Raw genomic sequence first — 20,219 nt, 5'->3', positions numbered from 1 at the left:
ATACTACATTCGATGTATCGCATGTGTAGTAGCCTTTAATTTTACATGGTGTGCCTCGATGTGGATGAAAAATCTAATCGCCTTTAAGTATATTGGAACAGTGTGTACAATGTACACATGGGAATGTCCCATTTTTACGGTTAGATATAAAGTGTTGATGCGATCTTTTAGTCTGACTCCCAAAATCTGCTTTTACTAATTTATTCCTAATATTAGGAATAAAGTAGAATAAGCAAATATTGGTAGTTTCTCCGCTATCATGAAGCATATTGGATTCATACACTAAATACAGTGTTTCCAAAAGGTCTTAATCGTGATGAGATTTCACAAAATGTGTAATGTGCAGTATGCTTGTTTATTTACCATTTTTTACTTTCCTTATTTATGTTATATAATATTTACATTTGCCTACACTGTGAATGTAAATTTATGTTATTTTATACTATCATAATATTATTTTGATTCATAATACGAGGTCCATTCCGCTAGGTTTATTATGTTACGCCCCTTTTCTGTTATGTTTCAATGATGCAATTTCCGATGAGAATACTAGCTACTGAAAGGCTCAGATTTGAGCCAATACGTGTGCAGTAACGCCCAGCTATGCTAAGCTGAATAAACCCTTTGCAAGAGAATTACCATGTGCTGAGACTCCTTGGATTGAGTTACATTGACAACATGGAGAGAAGTCTGCCTCTCACTGGGCAAGCACTCTGGGAACAATTAGGCAACTACCTGGGTCACAAAATGAGGAGGGAAGAATGTGAGAAAGGCTTATCCTAATCTGGCACTTCACAACAAGTTTGCCCGGTTGGCAGATGAGGGGGATATTAGAGGCAGTGTTTTTCTGCAGCTGTGCTAACTCTGAACTGAAAGACAGAAGGGTGTATGATCCAGTAAGGAGGGGAGGAGGAGTGCAGGCAGACCGGACAGGTGCTGATAGTGGGGAACAGTGGAATCACTGGAATCACCGAACAGTGTGTTGTCTTCCTGAGACTCGGGTTCGCAAAGTGCAGATTGGGTCGACAGGTAACAGAGGTTGGAGAAGACCAAGCAATCGTGGTCCACATTCGCAACAATGACAGTAAGAGGTAGGTGGCGCAAAATTTCAGAGCTACAGGCTCCACAGTAGGGATGGGCTGCACCTCAATTAGGAGGGTGCAGCTGTGCTAGGGGAGAAGATGGCAAGTGGAGAAGAAATCCCAATGTAATGTCCCAGTACAGGATATACTCCTGTACAGTGCTTAGGCCCTGCCAGGTTGAGTCCCTCATTGTCCTAGGGGCTCTCCTGCAATGTCTCCCCCATATTAGTAAGTTTAATATTATGTATAGTGTTGTAAATATAGTGCCTAATGTTATGTATAGGTATATAAAGTATAAAGGACCTTTAAGGACCTTTGGAGATATTGCATGTTATGTTCACATGATGCGTTTGTTACCCAAAGAGCACCAGTTGACCACCTGACCTGCAGCTTGACCTATGGGCTTCTGGCTCAGCCCCCCTTTATAAGAGGGGAAGCCATTACAATCTGATTCTTTGCTCTTACACCATCACTCTCCTGCTGAGGAACAGCAAAGCATAGACATCGCAGATCCTGTGTCCAGTACACCTGGAGGCCATAAAGCCTGCACCCCAGCCACATTGTCAGTAACTAAACTCATCTATGTCTGCTGTGTCTACCAAAGTCAAGTCACTAGTCTAGTCAATTATAGTCAGAGTGGCTGTATTGAAGTCTGACCCAAAAGGTCGGGCAACCAGATTAATACGGGGAATGGGACTACAGTACCCAGAAAGATAAGAATTAGGGTTATTTAGTTTAGAAAAAAGAAGGCTTAGGGGAGACCTAATAACTATGTATAAATGTATCAGGGGACAGTACAGAGATCTCTCCTATGATCTATTTATACCCAGGACTGTATCAATAACAAGGGGGCATCCTCTATGTCTAGAGGAAAGAAAGTTTCTACAGCTGCACAGACAGGGGTTCTTTACTGTAAGAGCAGCATGACTGTGGAATTCTTTCCCGGAGGAGGTGGTCATGATGAACTCTGTAATAGAGTTCAAAAAGGGTCTGGATGCATTTTTGGAGAGTTATAACATCGCTGGTTATGTATACTAGATTTATAGGGACAGAACGTTGATCCAGGGATTTATTCTGACTGCCATATTTGGAGTCGGGAAGGAATTTTTACCTCTAGTATGAGGGTTTTTTGCCTTCCTCTGGATCAACCCAACTCAATAGGGACTTATTAGGGTTATAGGTTGAACTTGATGGACTCTGGTCTTTTTTCAACCTTATGAACCCTGTTACTATGTTACTATGTAGTACTGCAAGGCCCTTTCCGTGTTACTGGTTAACTCTCCTAACCTTGGGATAGCAGTGCTACCATTTGGGTGGTTACCGGAAAAAACAAACACTCAGGCGTCATGAAAATTAGGGGTTAATAACACCTTGCCCCTGGGCTATACCATCTGCCCCATCAACCTACACCCGTCACAAAACACCAAAAAGTAGAGGACAATTTAATGTAAATTGAAATCTAATATCCATGAACCTGGGCGTAGAGGGTGAGGTTAGAATTGTTAAAAAGGATAGGCATAATAGAAAATAAATCATACACCTTTAAATTGCATAGTGATTAATGTTAGAAAACTGACCTGAAGTTGATCATGTCAGAGGAAAATAATGACATACTGGGAATAACAGCGGCATGGTTGGATGATAGCTATCACTGGATGTACATATCACCTGTCTAACCCAGGAAGAAGTGCAGTGACACCTTAAAAAAAATCAATATAGGCAAATCACTACATCCAGATGACATTCACCCAAATGTTCTAAAGGGAATTAGATTATGTAATGGACAATCCCCTATTTTTAATATTTAAGGACTCGCCAAGTTTAAGCCATGCCAACAGCAGAATATTTAAGCCATGCCAAGAGTAGAATGGAGCTGTAGAGAGCCATCAACACTATTACTCCATTTAAGGAAGGGGGTAATATGTCCATCTGCATAGCAGGGTCAGGTCTTCTACGTAAGATAAAAAGCAGGAGCGCTCCATAGTGTGAATTGATCTCAATAATGATATCCTTGGAGAATCAGAAATGCATGCTTACCAAAGCAGGTTGTGTAGACCATACACAACAGTGGGAAAAGGTAGAAATAGTGTGTGTGATCCCTCAGCAGCCCTCCTGTCAGAGCGAATGGATAAAAATGTGAACAGCTTCAGGGAAGGTGAGGCGGCTGTCACTCCGCGTCACCTTCTCTGAAGCTGTTCACATTTGTATTAGGTATTCCACGTAGCAGTAGAGATCCATGGAGCAACATTAGTTCTTCACCAATGGAAGGGGCAGTGTGCCTGCATGGCAATGTCAGGTGCCCCATGCAGCAGCAGAGAGCCACCTCCATAGCACTATTACTCCGCCTATGAAAGGGGGTAATATGTTAGTTATCACAGCAATGTCCCGTTCCCCTAAGAGTAGCAGTGAATAATCTGCTGAACACTATGTATGGCTATGAAAATGTGCAGTAGCTGTGTAGCCACATCAATTGCTCCAAATTGCAGCAAAGTGTAACCTTCCTAACACTGGTATACTGTCTGCAAGAGGGGCTATAAGACTATGAAGGTTTCTGTGGCAGGTATTCTGTGTGACAAAATAAAACAAACAGTCTCCCTAGGACTAAGGAAGGGTGTAAAAGAGACATGGAAGAGAATAAAAAGAAATGCAGCATGTTTTTGTTTGCAGAGGAAGATTGTTAAAATGCTGTTTAGGCAGGGGAGCTGTATCATGACCGCTTATAGGGGCTGCAAGAATGGCATACAGAATATAGTGCATAACCCATATGGAGGGTCATGCTCATTATGTACATTAGATGGCATGCATGAGCAAGAACAATGTCAGCACCAGAATGGGAAGGAAAGAAGGTATGTAGTAGGCAGGGTAATGGCATGCACAGCACCAATAGCATGTGAGAGAGTGTGCTGCTATGCTATAAGCGCTGTGCACAAGGACACACACCCTTGAAGATTCAGCCTAGACAGGCCTAAAGAGGGGGGCTGTATTTCAGGTGGCAGCCAAATGGAGAAGAACAAGCCCGCAACCACATCTGACAGAAAGCAGGTAGACTGAAGGGCTGCACAGTATACAACCTACCCGAGACTGCACCAGATGGGACCGAAGCAGGGGAATATGGAAAGGGTAAGGAGAGGGAAGCAACCAGACAGAGAGGTGGATAGAAAGTAACTGACCCTAGAATGCCCAGACGCTGCATGGGAAGGCCAGGGAGAAGAAGACCACTGGACCACAATGCAAAGGAAGGATGGAAAAGGGCAGCAAAGGTATCTCCTTTGAAAAGGTTCTGGAAAGGGTGGTTCCCTGGCTTGGTCTATACTCACCTGTCCAGCATCTTCAGGTGAGCGTAGGATCACCCTTCACACTAATAGTGGGGTATCGGCACTCACATCAGCGGCATCAAAGAAGGGGGATACGTTACCAGTTGAGAAGATAAGAACAGTGCAGGGCACAGACTGGTCTTCTGTTTCTAGCCCCCTCAGGGTAGATTATGTCTAACATGGCAGCCCACACTGAAGACCCCCCCCCCCCCCCTGCCCTACCCTTAATTGGGTGACAGGTTAAACCTCAATCACCACGTAAAAAGAAAAAAAGGAATAAACTAAAAAAAAAACTGTAGCACACCTGCCAAGGAGGAGGGTTCTGCCTCCCATGGACATCAAACCAAAACTAACTAGCTCAGTGCTTGCAGTAGTGATATAGGCTGTGCAGAGGAATCTAAAACTTGCTTTCTTCATGTCCCCTTCTAGTGGTATCAGCCCATACCCACGATTTTATGCATCTTCCAATGATACTTGCAAGAAATCCCTTTGTTTTTTTTTTTCTCTTTCTATGACCTATGCTTAATGGTTGAGCATTTCCTAATACTGAAGTGAACCCAGAGTGGACAGACACTGTCCACATTGAGACTTTTTGCCATATTATGTCTCTCAACATTTGTTATTATAACTACCCCACCACCACCACCACTTTGTTTTACTTTTTATGGGCTTAATTTTTTTTTTTGCCTTTTGGTGGGTTCTCCAGACACTTTTAATGTAGTTTCTTGTAGTGTTACAAGGTGTTGATGGGTCCCCTGCTCTAATATCTGTAATTCCTGGGATGGCTGGGATAAGGTACTTATCTCCTATCCTATGAATAGTAATAAAAATTTTCACTGGAAAACTGTTTAAAAACCAGCATGTCTTAAAAAGCTAATATGCCCAGCTTGACAGTGAGGCAAGTCATACTATTACATATCTCCTCATGTGCACTGCTGCAGCTCCTTTGTCTACTTCCAGCCTTCTGCCACTCATCTCCTCTGCCGGTTTTAGAGACAAAAGCTTGGAGCAGGACCTGCCTGCTCAGCTAATCACTGGAAGATATGGACATCTCTAAAGCCAGTGATTGACTGAGAGGGCAGGACCTGCTCCAAACTCTCATCTTGGAAGCAGTAAGAAGAGACCATCAGCTGGGACTAGAAGCAGATGAACAAGGGGTACATATATTTTTTTTGTAGCACTACAGCTAACACTATATACACCTGAAATTCAGAAATTTCAAAAAAGGGACAAAAGATAGGGTTGTTTCAGTAACTTGATATAAATCTGATCTTTTAGCAATAGAAATTACATATCCTTTGATTGATGACATAATGAAACCTATTTACTGTATCTAACATCTGAGAGGCAGACACCAGCTATAACAGGCTTTTACAAGTTTTTACTGAAAGTAAATTATAAAAAATTTAAATAAAAAGACTTTCTATCCCCTTTCACTCCATTTGGCAGACTACTCCCAGGTATTTTCAGAAAACTAAGCCAATCCCAAAAATAAACTTCTGTTTATTGTTACTTGTGAAGAATGATCAGGTGGATGTCAGAACCAGTCTGTACCCTTACTGTCACATACTTGCTTTCGAAATAAATTACAAAAGTGTCACATGTGAACCACAGGTGAACACGCACGATGTCAAGGGAGTGTCTTGCGGTGTTCTCTTCTTAGAGATCTGTCTACAGAGAGACTTATTGGTCCTCTCTTGATAATTTTTGTAGTTGTAACTTACCCTTTCTTATTGTGGAAGAAGATGAACAGACCTAGGCAAACGATAATCAGCAAAAGTAATATTGGCATCACTTTGAGGAGAAGGTAAAAGTTCTCAGACTGGGATTCTTCTGCAGAAAACAAGATATCACACACATTATAAAGGTTAATGTTGATAAATTTTGATTAATAAATATTTTTTCAGAACTGACCAAATAATGCCACTAAAAGCACTACATAACTACCCTTCAGCCAAACAGAATCGATAACAAACTCTATAATGTTTACCATCATAAAGAGAAGAACTGGAAGTAGAATTTGCCATTAAAGTGTGGTGAACATTTGTTAGTTCTATCTGGATTCCACTCTATTTATTTTTACAGTTCACCCAACCATATTTTTCTGTATGACCATTTTGAGTTACTCTGACATAAAAGGGTTACACATTTGTCAGATAAGGCTGAGGAGAGAAAAAGTACAACCCCTTTAATACTGTCAAAAATATATTTTTTTAAATCACTTATTTTAGAAACAATGTTATGTAGATATTAAAGTCAACTAACTTGGGCCAAGCACAAAGAAGACAATAGGCTCTGTCCATGACCCATTGCCTGCCAAGGACGTGGCTCTGATGCGAGCTGAATAGTTCCCAGGTTGAACAAGAGTCATGTGGATACCCTTGTATCTTTGGAATTTCTGGCGGGAGACACATACCACCGTTGAAGGTCCTTCCTGAAAGAATCAAGTTGTTTAAAATATATACAGGCATCAGAGACTGAAGAAATTTAAGACAAATATATTATCGTTAATAGAGATACATTTATGAGGCTAGGTGAAAAGTTTTAGTTTGGCAGGGGTTGGAGTTGGCAGCCCCACTGATCATGAAAACAAAGATCTCCTGTGTTCTTTTGGTCTCTGTTTAGGACAGGGAGAGGTAAATGGAGACCAAATTCTCTAAAAGCCTATGTGAGATACAGAAACAACAGTTCCCTCCCTGTTGCAGGCTCTTACATCATGTTCCCGCTTGTACTTTATCTCATACTTTAAGATTAAACCATTGGGATTTTCTGGTTCTTCCCACTTCATTAGTATGGTATTATGTCCTGTGGGTGTCCAAGTAATGTTACCAGCAATGTTATCAGCATGTGCTTTAAAAAAAAAAAAAAAGACATATTTAATATTTTTATCATTAATGATTAATAATAAACAAACCTTTCTACCTAAACTGTATATAAACTACTTAATATGACCCAATTAGGATACTGTACATGTGATTAGACCTTTAAAGGGGTATTCCAGGCCAAAACATTTTTTTTTATACATCAACTGGCTCCGGAAAGTTAAACAGATTTGTAAATTACTTCTATTAAAAAATCTTAATCCTTCCAATAGTTATTGGCTTCTGAAGTTGAGTTGCTGTTTTCTGTCTAACTGCTTTCTGATGACTCACGTCCCAGGAGCTGTGCAGCTTCTATGGGGATATTTTCCCATCATGCACAGCTCCCGGGACATGACATCATCATTGAGCAGTTAGACAGAAAACTTCAGAAGCTATTAACTATTGGAAGGATTAAGATTTTTTAATAGAAGTAATTTACAAATCTGTTTAACTTTCCGGAGCCAGTTGATATATAAAAAAAAGTTTTTGCCTGGAATACCCCTTTAAGGAACACTTTGGGGTAAAAAACTGATACAACCGTGCTACGCTTAGTTCAAGGTTTGAGGTGGAAAAGCAGTACCTGTGTGATCCTCCACCCCCTCAGTGTTCCACAACGCACAACACACAACACACACACTTTGCAGATTTACCATTCAACATTCAACAAACCTGAGATAAATGAATAGCACATTCTTGTCTAATCTAAATTTGCATTAAGAATGAGGAAACAAATGTTTTAGCAAATCTGGCCTAGAAGAAATAGGAAAACCTAAGATATTTTCAAAATTTGAATAACAGTGCAAAGATGTCAATAGTTTAGCAAAACCTAGACAAACTTGTCAATGAACATTACAGTTACTGTGCTGTAGCACATTCTGAGATTGCGATATGTGTTGACATACAACAATAAGATACAGAAAATTCAAGCACAAAACACAAATGGAGAACAACAACATTACGCCTACAGATTTCATTGACATGTAACAGAGTCAAAGTTAGTACATACTGTTGCAAGAAAAAGGAACCAACTGGATTCCTACATTAGAAAAAAAATATATATAGTTGATAAGACAACTAGATACCAGTCCTCAAGGTATATGTGAAGGTATAGTAAAGAATAGAAAGTGATCCAGATAACAATTAAATATATTTATTAGGAAGTATATGGTGGTCACTGGTATCAAATATCCATGCAGGGCCCTTGCATGGGACATAGACACAGCGTAATATTGAATTATAATAAAACAGTATATTAAAAATGTATTTAAAATAAAATTAAAATACAAATAAAAACTTGCATTTATATTTTAGTATAATAATGAAATTAAGAGGTACTATAAATGTGCTTTCACTGCTCGGTTGGTCAAATGTCTCTTGAAAGTACAATAGAGCAAATCCAATAACTGAATATGTTATGCTGACAACGGATTATCCTGTATTTAAACAGTCTCAGTAAATAGCTTTTCAGTGTTGTATATCCAGTGTTGGTGATACAGTGTCAATATACGGTATGACAGCCGTTAGTGGTACAGTGTTGCAAACTGTATCAAGAAATAAAGTCCGGTGCAGAGCACCACTCACCACCCTTTAACTCGCTGGTATCGCTGTCGGCACTGAAGAAGCTTGTTCGGTGATGCAGTGTGGGAGTATCAGACCTCCGGCAGTATCGGTCTATGTCTCCTGTATCCGGCGATGCTGTAAGCAGCGCTGTGGGTACGTTGATGGTTACTTGCTTTCAAGGTTCACGGCTGGCACGGATGGCTCCGGCCTCACAGATATGCCGAGGGTCCTTGGTTGATGGAATCAGATGGCGCAAAGAGCAGTATAGCCAGGGCAGCGGTGGGTAAGTTTGCAGCGTGCAGCGTGCCTCGTGTGATCAAGTGCTTATCGCAACAAAGGGGACCTATGGATGGAGGGTGAATCCAATATTATTAACATTTGACCGCTAAGCGGTCACTGAGACCCTAAATTTCCCACCCAATATAAAACTTAACGTTTAATGAGCCAAGATTAAAATAACCTCACACATATTGATCCATAGTGCATTGATTGGCATGACACTGCATGCTATAGTGAGTGAAATGAAAAGATAGATTGTGGCTGCAGTCCACAATCTATAGTGTGAGACAATTAAAAATCTAACACATTGCCCGCCCGCCCGACGTTTCGCCACAGGCTGTGGCTTTATCAAGGGCTAAGAGGCAAATGGCCATTTGCCTCTTAGCCCTTGATAAAGCCACAGCCTGTGGCGAAACGTCGGGCGGGCGGGCAATGTGTTAGATTTTTAATTGTCTCACACTATAGATTGTGGACTGCAGCCACAATCTATCTTTTCATTTCACTCACTATAGCATGCAGTGTCATGCCAATCAATGCACTATGGATCAATATGTGTGAGGTTATTTTAATCTTGGCTCATTAAACGTTAAGTTTTATATTGGGTGGGAAATTTAGGGTCTCAGTGACCGCTTAGCGGTCAAATGTTAATAACAAGTGCTTATCGCGCGCAGAGTAGCAGTGAGGTAGCTGTGGTCCCAAAGTTGAGGTCTCCAGCAGTTGCAAATGAAATTCTGTAATCAGCTGGATTTTTTGGAATAGATGTGGATAGATGCAAGGATTACAAACAATTCTAGATGCGTTTTAAGGCCGAGGGCCTTTTCTTCAGTAGAGGAGAAGAAAAGGCCCGCGGCCTTGAAACGCGTCTAGAATTGTTTGTAATCCTTGCATCTATCCATATCTATTCCAAAAAATCCAGCTGATTACAGAATTTCATTTGCAACTGCTGGAGACCTCAACTTTGGGACCACAGCTACCTCACTGCTACTCTGCGCACGATAAGCGCTTGATCACACGAGGCACGCTGCACACTTACCCACCGCTGCCCTGGCTATACTGCTATTTGCGCCATCTGATTCCATCAACTAAGGACCCTCGGCATATCTGTGAGGCCGGAGCCATCCGTGCCAGCCGCGGACCTTGAAAGCAAGTAACCATCAACGTACCCACAGCGCTGCTTACAGCATCGCCGGATACAGGAGACAGAGACCGATACTGCCGGAGGTCTGATACTCCCACACTGCATCACCGAACAAGCTTCTTCAGTGCCGACAGCGATACCAGCGAGTTAAAGGGTGGTGAGTGGTGCTCTGCACCGGACTTTATTTCTTGATACAGTTTGCAACACTGTACCACTAACGGCTGCCATACCGTATATTGACACTGTATCACCAACACTGGATATACAACACTGAAAAGCTATTTACTGAGAATGTTTAAATACAGGATAATCCGTTGTCAGCATAACATATCCAGTTATTGGATTTGCTCTATTGTACTTTCAAGAGACATTTGACCAACCGAGCAGTGAAAGCACATTTATAGTACCTCTTAATTTCATTATTATACTAAAATATAAATACTAAAAGTTTTTATTTGTATTTTTATTTTATTTTAAATACATTTTTAATATACTGTTTTATTATAATTCAATATTATGCTGTGTCTGTGTCCCATGCAAGGGCCCTGCATGTATATTTGATACCAGCGACCACCATATACTTCCTAATAAATATATTTAATTGTTATCTGGATCACTTTCTATTCTTTACTATACCTTCACATATACGTTGAGGACTGGTATCTAGTTGTCTTATCAACTATATATATATTTTTCTGCATTTTTAGACCTTTGGGTGAAGGTAACACCAGTTCACCTCAGGTATATGTTCTCACTGAGTGAGCTACACTATCTTTTATATTGGATTCCTACATTGTTTAGCAATAATACATAGTCTAGACTTGTGACTTGTGGATAACAATAAGACTAACACAATTGAACTTATCTACAACATCCAATCTGTAGTGCAGTTCATGTCTTACTCTTTTTTTACCATCAAATACTGCACTGCAAAACTACGGCAATTTGTAGAAATTTGTAGTTTTGCTGCAGGTCAATTGTTTAGCAGTTTTTTTTTAAATTTGTACTTACGGTTAGGCATAGTTCTGGCAAATACAAAGGTTGCGGCACTGCATCCAACATTGTCTGCAGCGTGGTTACAAGCATGAATGTCAATCCTATACTCTGTGAAGTGTCTAAGGTTAGATATAACCATTCGGTCACGGAAGATCTTGTCCTTGTAGGTATAAGGCTTGGACTCCATTGCAGTGTTGTTGATGGTGTGACTTACAGTTCCCTCCACTAATGAAATATTTCCTTGAGCTTCTCCGAGTATTTCAGACACATCCCTTCTCTTCTTTTGAGACCTGAGAATATTCGAGAAGTCAAAAACATAAAGTGAATTGTCAGTAAGAGAATTAAATAGATAGTCCATTTTACCTTAAAGGGGTACTCTGCTGGAATTTTTTATTAAAAATCAGCTGTTGCCAGAAAGTTAAACAGATTTGTAAATTACTTCTATTAACCCCTTAACGACCGGGGTTTTTCCCATTTTTGCATTTTCGTTTTTTGCTCCTTGCCTTTAAAAAACTCATAACTCTCAATTTTGCACCTAAAAATCCATATGATAGCTTATTTTTTTGCGCCACCAATTCTAATTTGTAATGACGTCAGTCATTTTGCCCAAAAATCTACGGTGAAACGGAAAAAAAAATCATTGTGCGTCAAAATTGAAAAAAAAACCTGCAGTTTTGTAACTTTTGGGGGCTTCCGTTTCTACGTAGTACATTTTTTGGTAAAAATAACACCTTATCTTTATTCTGTAGGTCCATACGATTAAAATGATACCCTACTTCTATAGGTTTGATTTTGTCGTACTTCTGGAAAAAATCATAACCACATGCAGGAAAATTAATACATTTAAAATTGTCATCTTCTGACCCCTATAACTTTTTTATTTTTCCGTGTATGCGGCGGTATGAGGGCTCATTTTTTGCGACGTGATCTGAAGTTTTTAACGGTACCATTTTTGCATTGATAGGACTTATTGATCACTTTTTATTCATTTTTAAATTATCTAAAAAGTGACCAAAAATGCACTATTTTGGACTTTGGAATTTTTTTGCGCGTACGCCATTGACTGAGCGGATTAATTAACGATATATTTTTATATTTCGGACCTTTCTGCACGCGGTGATACCATATATGTTTATTTTTATTTACACTGTTTTTTTTATAGGAAAAGTGGGGTGATTTAAACTTTTAATAGGGGAGGGGTTAAATGATCTTTATTCACTTTTTTTTTACTTTTTCTTGGCAGTGTTATAGCTCCCATAGGGACCTATAACACTGCACACACTGATCATCATTGATCACTGGTTTCTCATAGGAAACCAGTGATCGATGATTCTGCCGCTTGACTGCTCATGCCTGGATCTCAGGCACTGAGCAGTCATTCGGCGATCGGACAGTGAGGAGGCAGGTAGGGACCCTCCGGCTGTCCTGCAAGCTGTTCAGGATGCCGCGATTTCGCCGCGGCTATCCCGAACAGCCCACTGAGCTAACCGGCAGTTTTTACTTTCACTTTTAGCCAAGTGGCTCAGCTCTCACGTGGCCGCGCGCTATTAGAGGCGGGTCCCGGCTTCACTATGACACCGGGCCCGCCGTGATATGATGCGGGGTTACCGTGTAACCCCGCGTTATATCACGGGAGCAGGCCCAAGGACGAACCGGTACGTCCTTGGTCCTTAAGGGGTTAAGGACCACGGATTTTTTCCATTTTTGTTTGCACTTTTGTTTTTTTCCTCATCACCTTCTAAAAATCATAATGCTTTCAATTTTGCACCTACAGACTCATATGAGGGCTTATTGTTTTGTGCCACCAATTGTACTAATGACATCAATCATTTCACCACAAAATGTACGGCGAACCCAGAAAAATATTTGTGGGGTAAAATTTGAAGAAAAAAAAAACGCCAATTTGTAACTTTTGGGAGCTTCAGATTCTACGCAGTGCACTTTTCTGTAAAAAGGACACCATATATTTATTCTGTAGGTCCATACTGTACCCTACTTTCATAGATTCGATTTTGTCTTACTTCTGGAAAAAATCTAATACATGCAGGAAAATTTGTACGTTTAAAATTGTCATCTTCTGACTCCTGTGTATGGGGCGGTATGAGGGCTCATTCTTTGCGCCGTGATCTGAAGTTTTTTCGTTGATTTTTGTTTTGATCTGACTTTTTTGGTATAAAAAGTGACCAAAAATATGCCATTTCGGACTTTGGAATTTTTTGGCACGTACAACATTGACCGTGCAGTTTAAGTAACTCTATATTTTTATTCAAGTAGAGAAAACAGATGTGCGACCATGTCTGTTTTCTCTACTTGAATTCAAATTGTGTTTTCTATCCCCCTCTTTTTTTTTTGTTTTTACTTGGTCTGCACTCTACCCTCCCCCCCCCCCCCTCCTCAGCACATCCCTATATAAAATTAGCAGGAAGCTGCACAGGGCCCCCTTCCTTTCTGGCAGCTTCCCAGTCTGACTGGAAGCACATGGTAAGTGAGCTTTTACACCTTGTTCACACTGGTGTGGTACTGTGCGGCGTCCGTTGCTGCCATGGCACAGTGTCTATGGGGAGGCACGGCCCTGGGACTGGTTTGAGTGGCATTGGGGCTGCTTTGCCTGTGGGTAGTCATGTCGTGAACATAAAATTTTCTGTTCATGAACAGAGAATGCGAATTTCCGCAAATGTTCGCGAAGGGGCGAACCGCCATAGACTTCAATAGGCAGGCGACTTTTAAAACCCCCAGGGACTCTTTCTGGCCACAATAGTGATGGTAAAGTTGTTTCAAGGGGACTAACACCTGGACTGTGGCATGCCGGAGGGGGATCCATGGCAAAACTCCCATGGAAAATTACATAGTTGATCCAGAGTCTGGTTTTAATCCATAAAGGGCATCAATCACCTAACATTTCTAAATTGTTTGGAATAACGTGCTTTAAAACATCAGGTATGATGTTGTATCGATCAGGTAGTGTAAGGGTTACGCCCGCTTCGCAGTGACAGACCAAACTCCCCGTTTAACGCACTGCAAACAACCGCAAACAGTCCATTTGAACAACCGCAAACTCCCCATTTGCACAAGGTTGGATACCAAGCTAGCCATGTCCCGTTCCTTGTCCTCACTGATGTCATTGAAGGTCTCTTCCTCCACCCAGCCACGTACAACACCAAGGGTCCCCGAAAGGTGACAACAAGCCCCCTGGGATGCCTGCTGTGTTTGGTCTTCCACCTCCTCAAAGCCACCATCCTCCTCTGACTCCTCTTCTTCAGACTCTTCTCACTGCGTTGCCTCTCTCTGCGTTATTATAAGGTGTGTTAAGTAGTACTATTCAGTTTAATCCCTGTTACATCCCCTTTCAGGGGACGTGTATATGACATTGATTTTAGGAACTGGGAGATGGAAAAAGATGCTTGGTTGGTCCTCCTACTTGAAATTTGAGGCACTGTGCGTGCAATCTAATGTGCCACCAGATAGGAGTGGTGTGTTAAGTAGTACTATTCCTATCTGGTGGCACATTAAATTGCACACGCAGTGCGCCAAATTTGAAGTAGGGGGACCGACCAAGCATCTTTTTCCATCTCCCGGTTCCTAAAATTGATGCCATATACACGCCTGATAGGGGACGTAACAGGGATTAAACTGATTAGAATAGTACTACTTAACACAGTTTAATCCCAGTTATGTGCCTTTTGTTTTTGGTTTGGTTTTTGAAGCCACAGTGCAGCACCAGAGGCCAGAAAAATTAGGCATGTACACATGGCTGAAAAATTAGGTATTGTTGCAGCCGCTGCTGTAGCAACAGCCAGAAAAATTGATGTTTGTTTCCCAGGAAAGTGCCCTAAAACATTGCGGCTTGAACCCTAGCTAGTGGCGGATAAGTCACGCAAGTAATCCGGCATTCAGAGATAACATACAGCAGCGTGTGGACCATTCTTAGCCCAAGGCAGATCATCTCATCAGGCCTTCTTTAGTCGAATGTATCGCCCACTGTCAGTCCCTTCATTTTAATAAAGGTGAGGTAATCTAGACTTTTTTTTACCTAGGCGACTTCTCTTCTCAGTGACAATACCTCCTGCTGCACTGAAGATCCTTTCTGACAGGACACTTGAAGCGGGGCAGGCCAGAAGTTCTATCGCAAATTGGGATAGCTCAGGCCACAGGTCAAGCCTGCACACCCAGTAGTCAAGGGGTTCATCGCTCCTCAGAGTGTCGATATCTGCAGTTAAGGCGAGGTAGTCTGCTACCTGTCGGTCGAGACGTTCTCGGAGGGTGGACCCCAAAGGGCTGTGGTGATGCGTAGGACTTAAAAAGCTCTGCATGTCCTCCATCAACTTTACTTCTGTAAAGCGTCCTGTCCTTGCAGGCGTGGGAGGAGGAGGATGATTACTTTCACCTCTTCCCCTGTTAGATTCCCGTTGTGCTGTGACATCACCCTTATTTGCTGTGTGAAGCATACTTTTTAATTTATTTTGGAACGGCTGCATCCTTTCCGCCTTGCGGTAATTCGGTAACATTTCATGCACTTTCTGCTTGTACCGGGGGGTCTAGTAGCATGGACACCCAGTACAGGTCGTTCTCCTTCAGCCTTTTTATACGAGGGTCCCTCAACAGGCACGACAGTATGAAAGACCCTATTTGCACAAGGTTGTTTGCCGAGCTACTGATGTCCCATTCCTCGTCCTCAGTGATCTCAGTGAAGGTATGTTTTTCCCCCCTGCCACGTACAACACCACAGGTACCAGATAGGTGACAACGAGCACCCTGGGATACCTGTTGTGGTTGGTCTTCCTCCTCCTCCTCCTTCTCAAAGCCGCGGACAGGAGTGCTGGTGCGGTGTGACTCTCTGCTTTCAGGCAAGTCAACCCCAAGACGGCGGGACACTGCCATATCCGGGATGTGGAATAGTACCTGGGGAGCTGGGGGGGTGCCGTTGATGTGGAGCAAGACGCAGCAGCAGAAGAGGACTCAGCCGAAGAGGTTATGGAAGAGGATGGAGTAGGAGGAGTAGAAGAGGTGGCAGCAGGCCTGCCTGCAAGTCGTGGCAGTGTCACCAACTCCTCTGCAGAGCCACACATTCCATGCTTGGCAGCCATCAGCAGGTTTACCCAATGCACAGTGTAGGTGATATACCCGCCCTGACCATGCTTTGCAGACCAGGTATCAGTGGTCAGATGGACTCTTGCCCCAATACTGTGTGCCAGACATGCCATTACTTCCTTTTGCACAATCGAGTACAGGTTGGGGATTGCCTTTTGTGCAAAGAAATTTTGGCCAGGTACCTTCCACTGCGGTGTCCCAATAGCTACAAATTTTTTGAACGCCTCAGACTCCACCAGCTTGTATGGGAAAAGCTGGTGGGCTAAGTTCAGACAAGCCAGCTGTCAGACGTCTGGCAAGGGGGTGACTTTGTGACATTGGCTTCTAACGCTCAAACATGTCCTTGACAGACACCTGACTGTGGCCATATGAGCAGGAACTTCTCAAGGCGAGAGACGGAGTATCGGATGGTTAAGAGGGGGCAAGGAGGACAGCAGTGTTTGATGTGGCTGAAGATGCTGGACCAGGAGGAGGATGGCGGCTTTGAGTTTGTGTGCTGCTTGTACTCATGTGTTGATCCCATAGGCGTTTGTGATGTGTGATCATTTTCCTTCGCAAAGCTGTTGTACCTAGGTGGGTGTTTGACAACAGCGATGCCATTTGCAACCTGTGCCAAAAGAAACTGAGTTGTGAGAAGTCAGAGGCAGACACACAAAAAACTGCACTGCTGAGCTCTGCAATGACGGCATTCTGGTGGTGGCAACAGCATGCCTTGATTGGCATGCTGTCTGGCTGACCCCGGGTGCCGATGCATGCTGTCTGACTGTGCCACTAGCTCCTTGCAACGACCTCCCCCTGCTTCCAGCTCGTCTCCTCTTCCTCTCTGTCTCCCCATCTGAACTTTCCCCCTGTTCTTCTTCTCTTCTAGCGGGCACCCACGGGACATCCACAGATGCATCGTCATCATCAACCGCTTCACTTGTATCTGACAACTCAGCAAAGGAAGCAGCAGCGGGTACAACATCATCATCATCACACCGTACGTCCATGTGTGTAATGCTGCCTGACTGAGACATATCCCTGTTATCTACATCCTCTGGCAATAATGGTTGCGCATCACTCATTTCTTCCAACTGAGGTGTAAATAACTCCCCTGACAGATCAAGTGAAGCGGCTGTGGTGCTAGTGTTTGTGGTGGCGGCAGGCGGCCGAGTGGTAACTTGAAAGGTGCCCGAAGCTAAGCTGGAGGAGGATGGTGTGTCAAGGTTCTGAGCAGAAGCTGTAGAAGATTGGGTGTCCTGTGTTAGCCAGTCAACTATGTCCTCATAACTTTTCGAGTTCAGGGTACGTGGCCTCTGAACACTGGGCATTATTCTAGGGCCAAAAGGGAATTACAGCACCACGACGGCCCCTGCAGGTTGGCCTGCCTCTGCCTGTCATTTTTTTTTTCGATTAGTGGTACTATATGTGCAAGCTACTGTGACAACAGATATGAGTGGCACTGTGCACTGGCAGAAGTTGGCAGAGTAGACGCTGTAGGCCAGACACACACGCTTGCAGACAACTAACTGCTATTCAATCTATTACAGTCAAAATTGTATTTTTTTTTAAATGTACACTACTGTTACACCAGATATGAGTTGCACTGGTGTGACACTGTGCCCTGGCAGGTCCTGAAACGCACACGTGGCAAGGAAACTGACTGCTATTATATTACAGTCAAAAAAGTTTTTTGTTTTATTTTAAATGCAAGCTATTGTGATACCAGATATGAGTGGTGGCACTGGGCAAGTGGGCACCGTATACGCTGTGAGCCTGACACACACGCTGGCAGGCAGGCAACTGCAATTAGATTACACAGGGGGGAAAAAAAGCAGACTGATATTCTAGCCCTCAAAAGGGCGTTTTGGGGTGCTGTCCTTACAGCAGAGATCAGATGAGTCCTTCAGGACTGTAGTGGACACTGAAAACACTAGCCTTGCTATCGATATCCCTATTAAAATCAGCAGCAGCTACACTGTCCCTCCTCTCACTAAGAATGCAGCTTCAGAATGAATCTAAAATGGATGTCGTCCAGGAGGTGGGAGGGACTGGGAGGGAGGGTCTGCTGCTGATTGGCTGGAATGTGTCTGCTGACTGAGGTACAGGGTCAAAGTTTACTCAATGATGATGAATAGGGGGCGAACCGAACATTGCATATGTTCGCCCGCTGCGGAGAACGCGAACAAGCTATGTTTTCTGGGAACTATTCGCCTGTGAACTATTTGGGACATCACTACCAGTGGGTCGTTCACCCTGTGGGCACTGGTGTTGCGGCGGTGGGGGTCGCCGCCCAGTGCTATGCCATTTTATGCTAGGGATGTTAGGGACCCACTCTAAATAGGTGGCCTTGATGTGGCGAGTGGGCTTGTACTTTTTGATCAAAATGTATACTAACAACCTGTTAGTTTTAGAATTTATGCTGAAAAGCAAGTAGATCAAAATACAAATTGTGCGACCATGTCTGTTTTGTCTACTTGAATTTATTATATATGTTTATAGATCGGACATTTATGCACGCGGCCATACCACATGTTTATTTACACTTTTTTTTTTTTAAATGGGAAGAGGGGGGTGACCTTTTTTTTTTTTTTTTGCACTGTTATAGCCCCATAGGGGGCTATAACATGCAATACACAGATCTCTTACACTGATCAATGCTACACCATAGCATAGATCAGTGTTATCACCGCTTGACTGCTTTTGCCTGAATCTCAGGCACGGAGCAATCATTCAGCGATCGGACACTGAGGAGGCAGGTAAGGGATCTCATGCTGTGGTCCTGATCAGCCCAACTGAGCTGCTGGGAGTGCATTTTTGTAACTTTACATGCGGCGTGACCCCGCATTATAGAAAGGGCGCAGGGCATACAGGTATGCCCTGTGTCCTTAAGGAGTTAAAAAAATCTTAATCCTTCCAGTACTTAGCTGCTGAATGCCAAGTACTGACAACAGTGCTCTCTGCCGACACCACTGTATATTTAATAAACTTTCCAGAGTAGTAGCAAATCCCCATAGTAAACCTATCTTGTATTACCTACAAGCCCAACGCGGCTAATAATTTAATCAATAACCTACAAAATTAGCCCAAAGATATAGTCAAAAAAATTTCTCTTTATTATGTATACAAAAACAGGTAGAAAAAACACCCATAAAATAACCCACCCTTAAAAACCCCCAAAACAAAGCTAAGCAGGATATCACTAGGAAATATACAGTAATCAGTAATGCCATATAGGTCTAACAGTATTAGTTGGGTCAGCACATGAAACATAATAACTTAAATCAACACAATACCTAGTTGTGACATGCTGACGGCTTCCCAGTCATAATCCTGCAACCTCCTGCAAGCCGTCAGCATGTCACAACTAGGTATTGTGTTGATTTAAGTTATTATGTTTCATGTGCTGACCCAACTAATACTGTTAGACCTATATGGCATTACTGATTACTGTATATTTCCTAGTAAACCTATCTTGCTCTGGACAGTTCCTGACATGGACAGAGGTGTCAAAAGAGAGCACTGTGGTCAGACAGAAAGAAATTTTTAAAAAGAAAAGAACTTCCTACAGAAACTTCCTTTCTGCATACTCAGAAGCTGATAAGTACTGGAAGGATTAAGATTTTTTAATAGAAGTAATTTACAAATCTTATTAACTTTCTGCCACCAATTGAAAAAAAAATAAAAATAAAGAAATGTTTTACAGCAGCGTACCCCTTTAACCTGTTAAGGACATAGGACGTTCTCTAACGTCCTCACTACCTGGGCTTTAATGCCCAAGGACGTTAGAGAACGTCCTGTTGTATTTCCGATCTCTGCCGCTCGCCGGGCAGAGATCGGAACTGGATGGCTGCTGAAATCCTTCAGCAGGCATCCAGGGCAAACGCCGAGGGGGGCTATGTAGGCCCCCCATGTCGGCGAT

At 42.6% G+C, this 20,219-nt stretch overlaps 1 protein-coding gene across 1 annotated transcript in view; it reads right to left on the bottom strand.

Annotated features, from left to right (window-relative positions):
* INSRR (insulin receptor related receptor) overlaps positions 1-20,219 on the bottom strand; it is a 219,347-nt gene that overhangs the window by 17,657 nt on the left and 181,471 nt on the right. The window contains exons 12-15 of the mRNA XM_056545044.1: positions 11,246-11,520; positions 7,110-7,246; positions 6,662-6,830; positions 6,121-6,229 (exon numbers count right to left, since the gene is read on the bottom strand). Of these exons, the coding sequence (XP_056401019.1) occupies positions 6,121-6,229; positions 6,662-6,830; positions 7,110-7,246; positions 11,246-11,520 (690 nt within the window). The remainder of the gene's footprint in view (positions 1-6,120; positions 6,230-6,661; positions 6,831-7,109; positions 7,247-11,245; positions 11,521-20,219) is intronic.

The sequence above is a fragment of the Hyla sarda genome, chromosome 11 (genome assembly GCF_029499605.1).
Source record: "Hyla sarda isolate aHylSar1 chromosome 11, aHylSar1.hap1, whole genome shotgun sequence".
Lineage (NCBI taxonomy): Eukaryota > Metazoa > Chordata > Amphibia > Anura > Hylidae > Hyla > Hyla sarda.
This window is presented reverse-complemented; position numbering and strand designations above follow the sequence as displayed.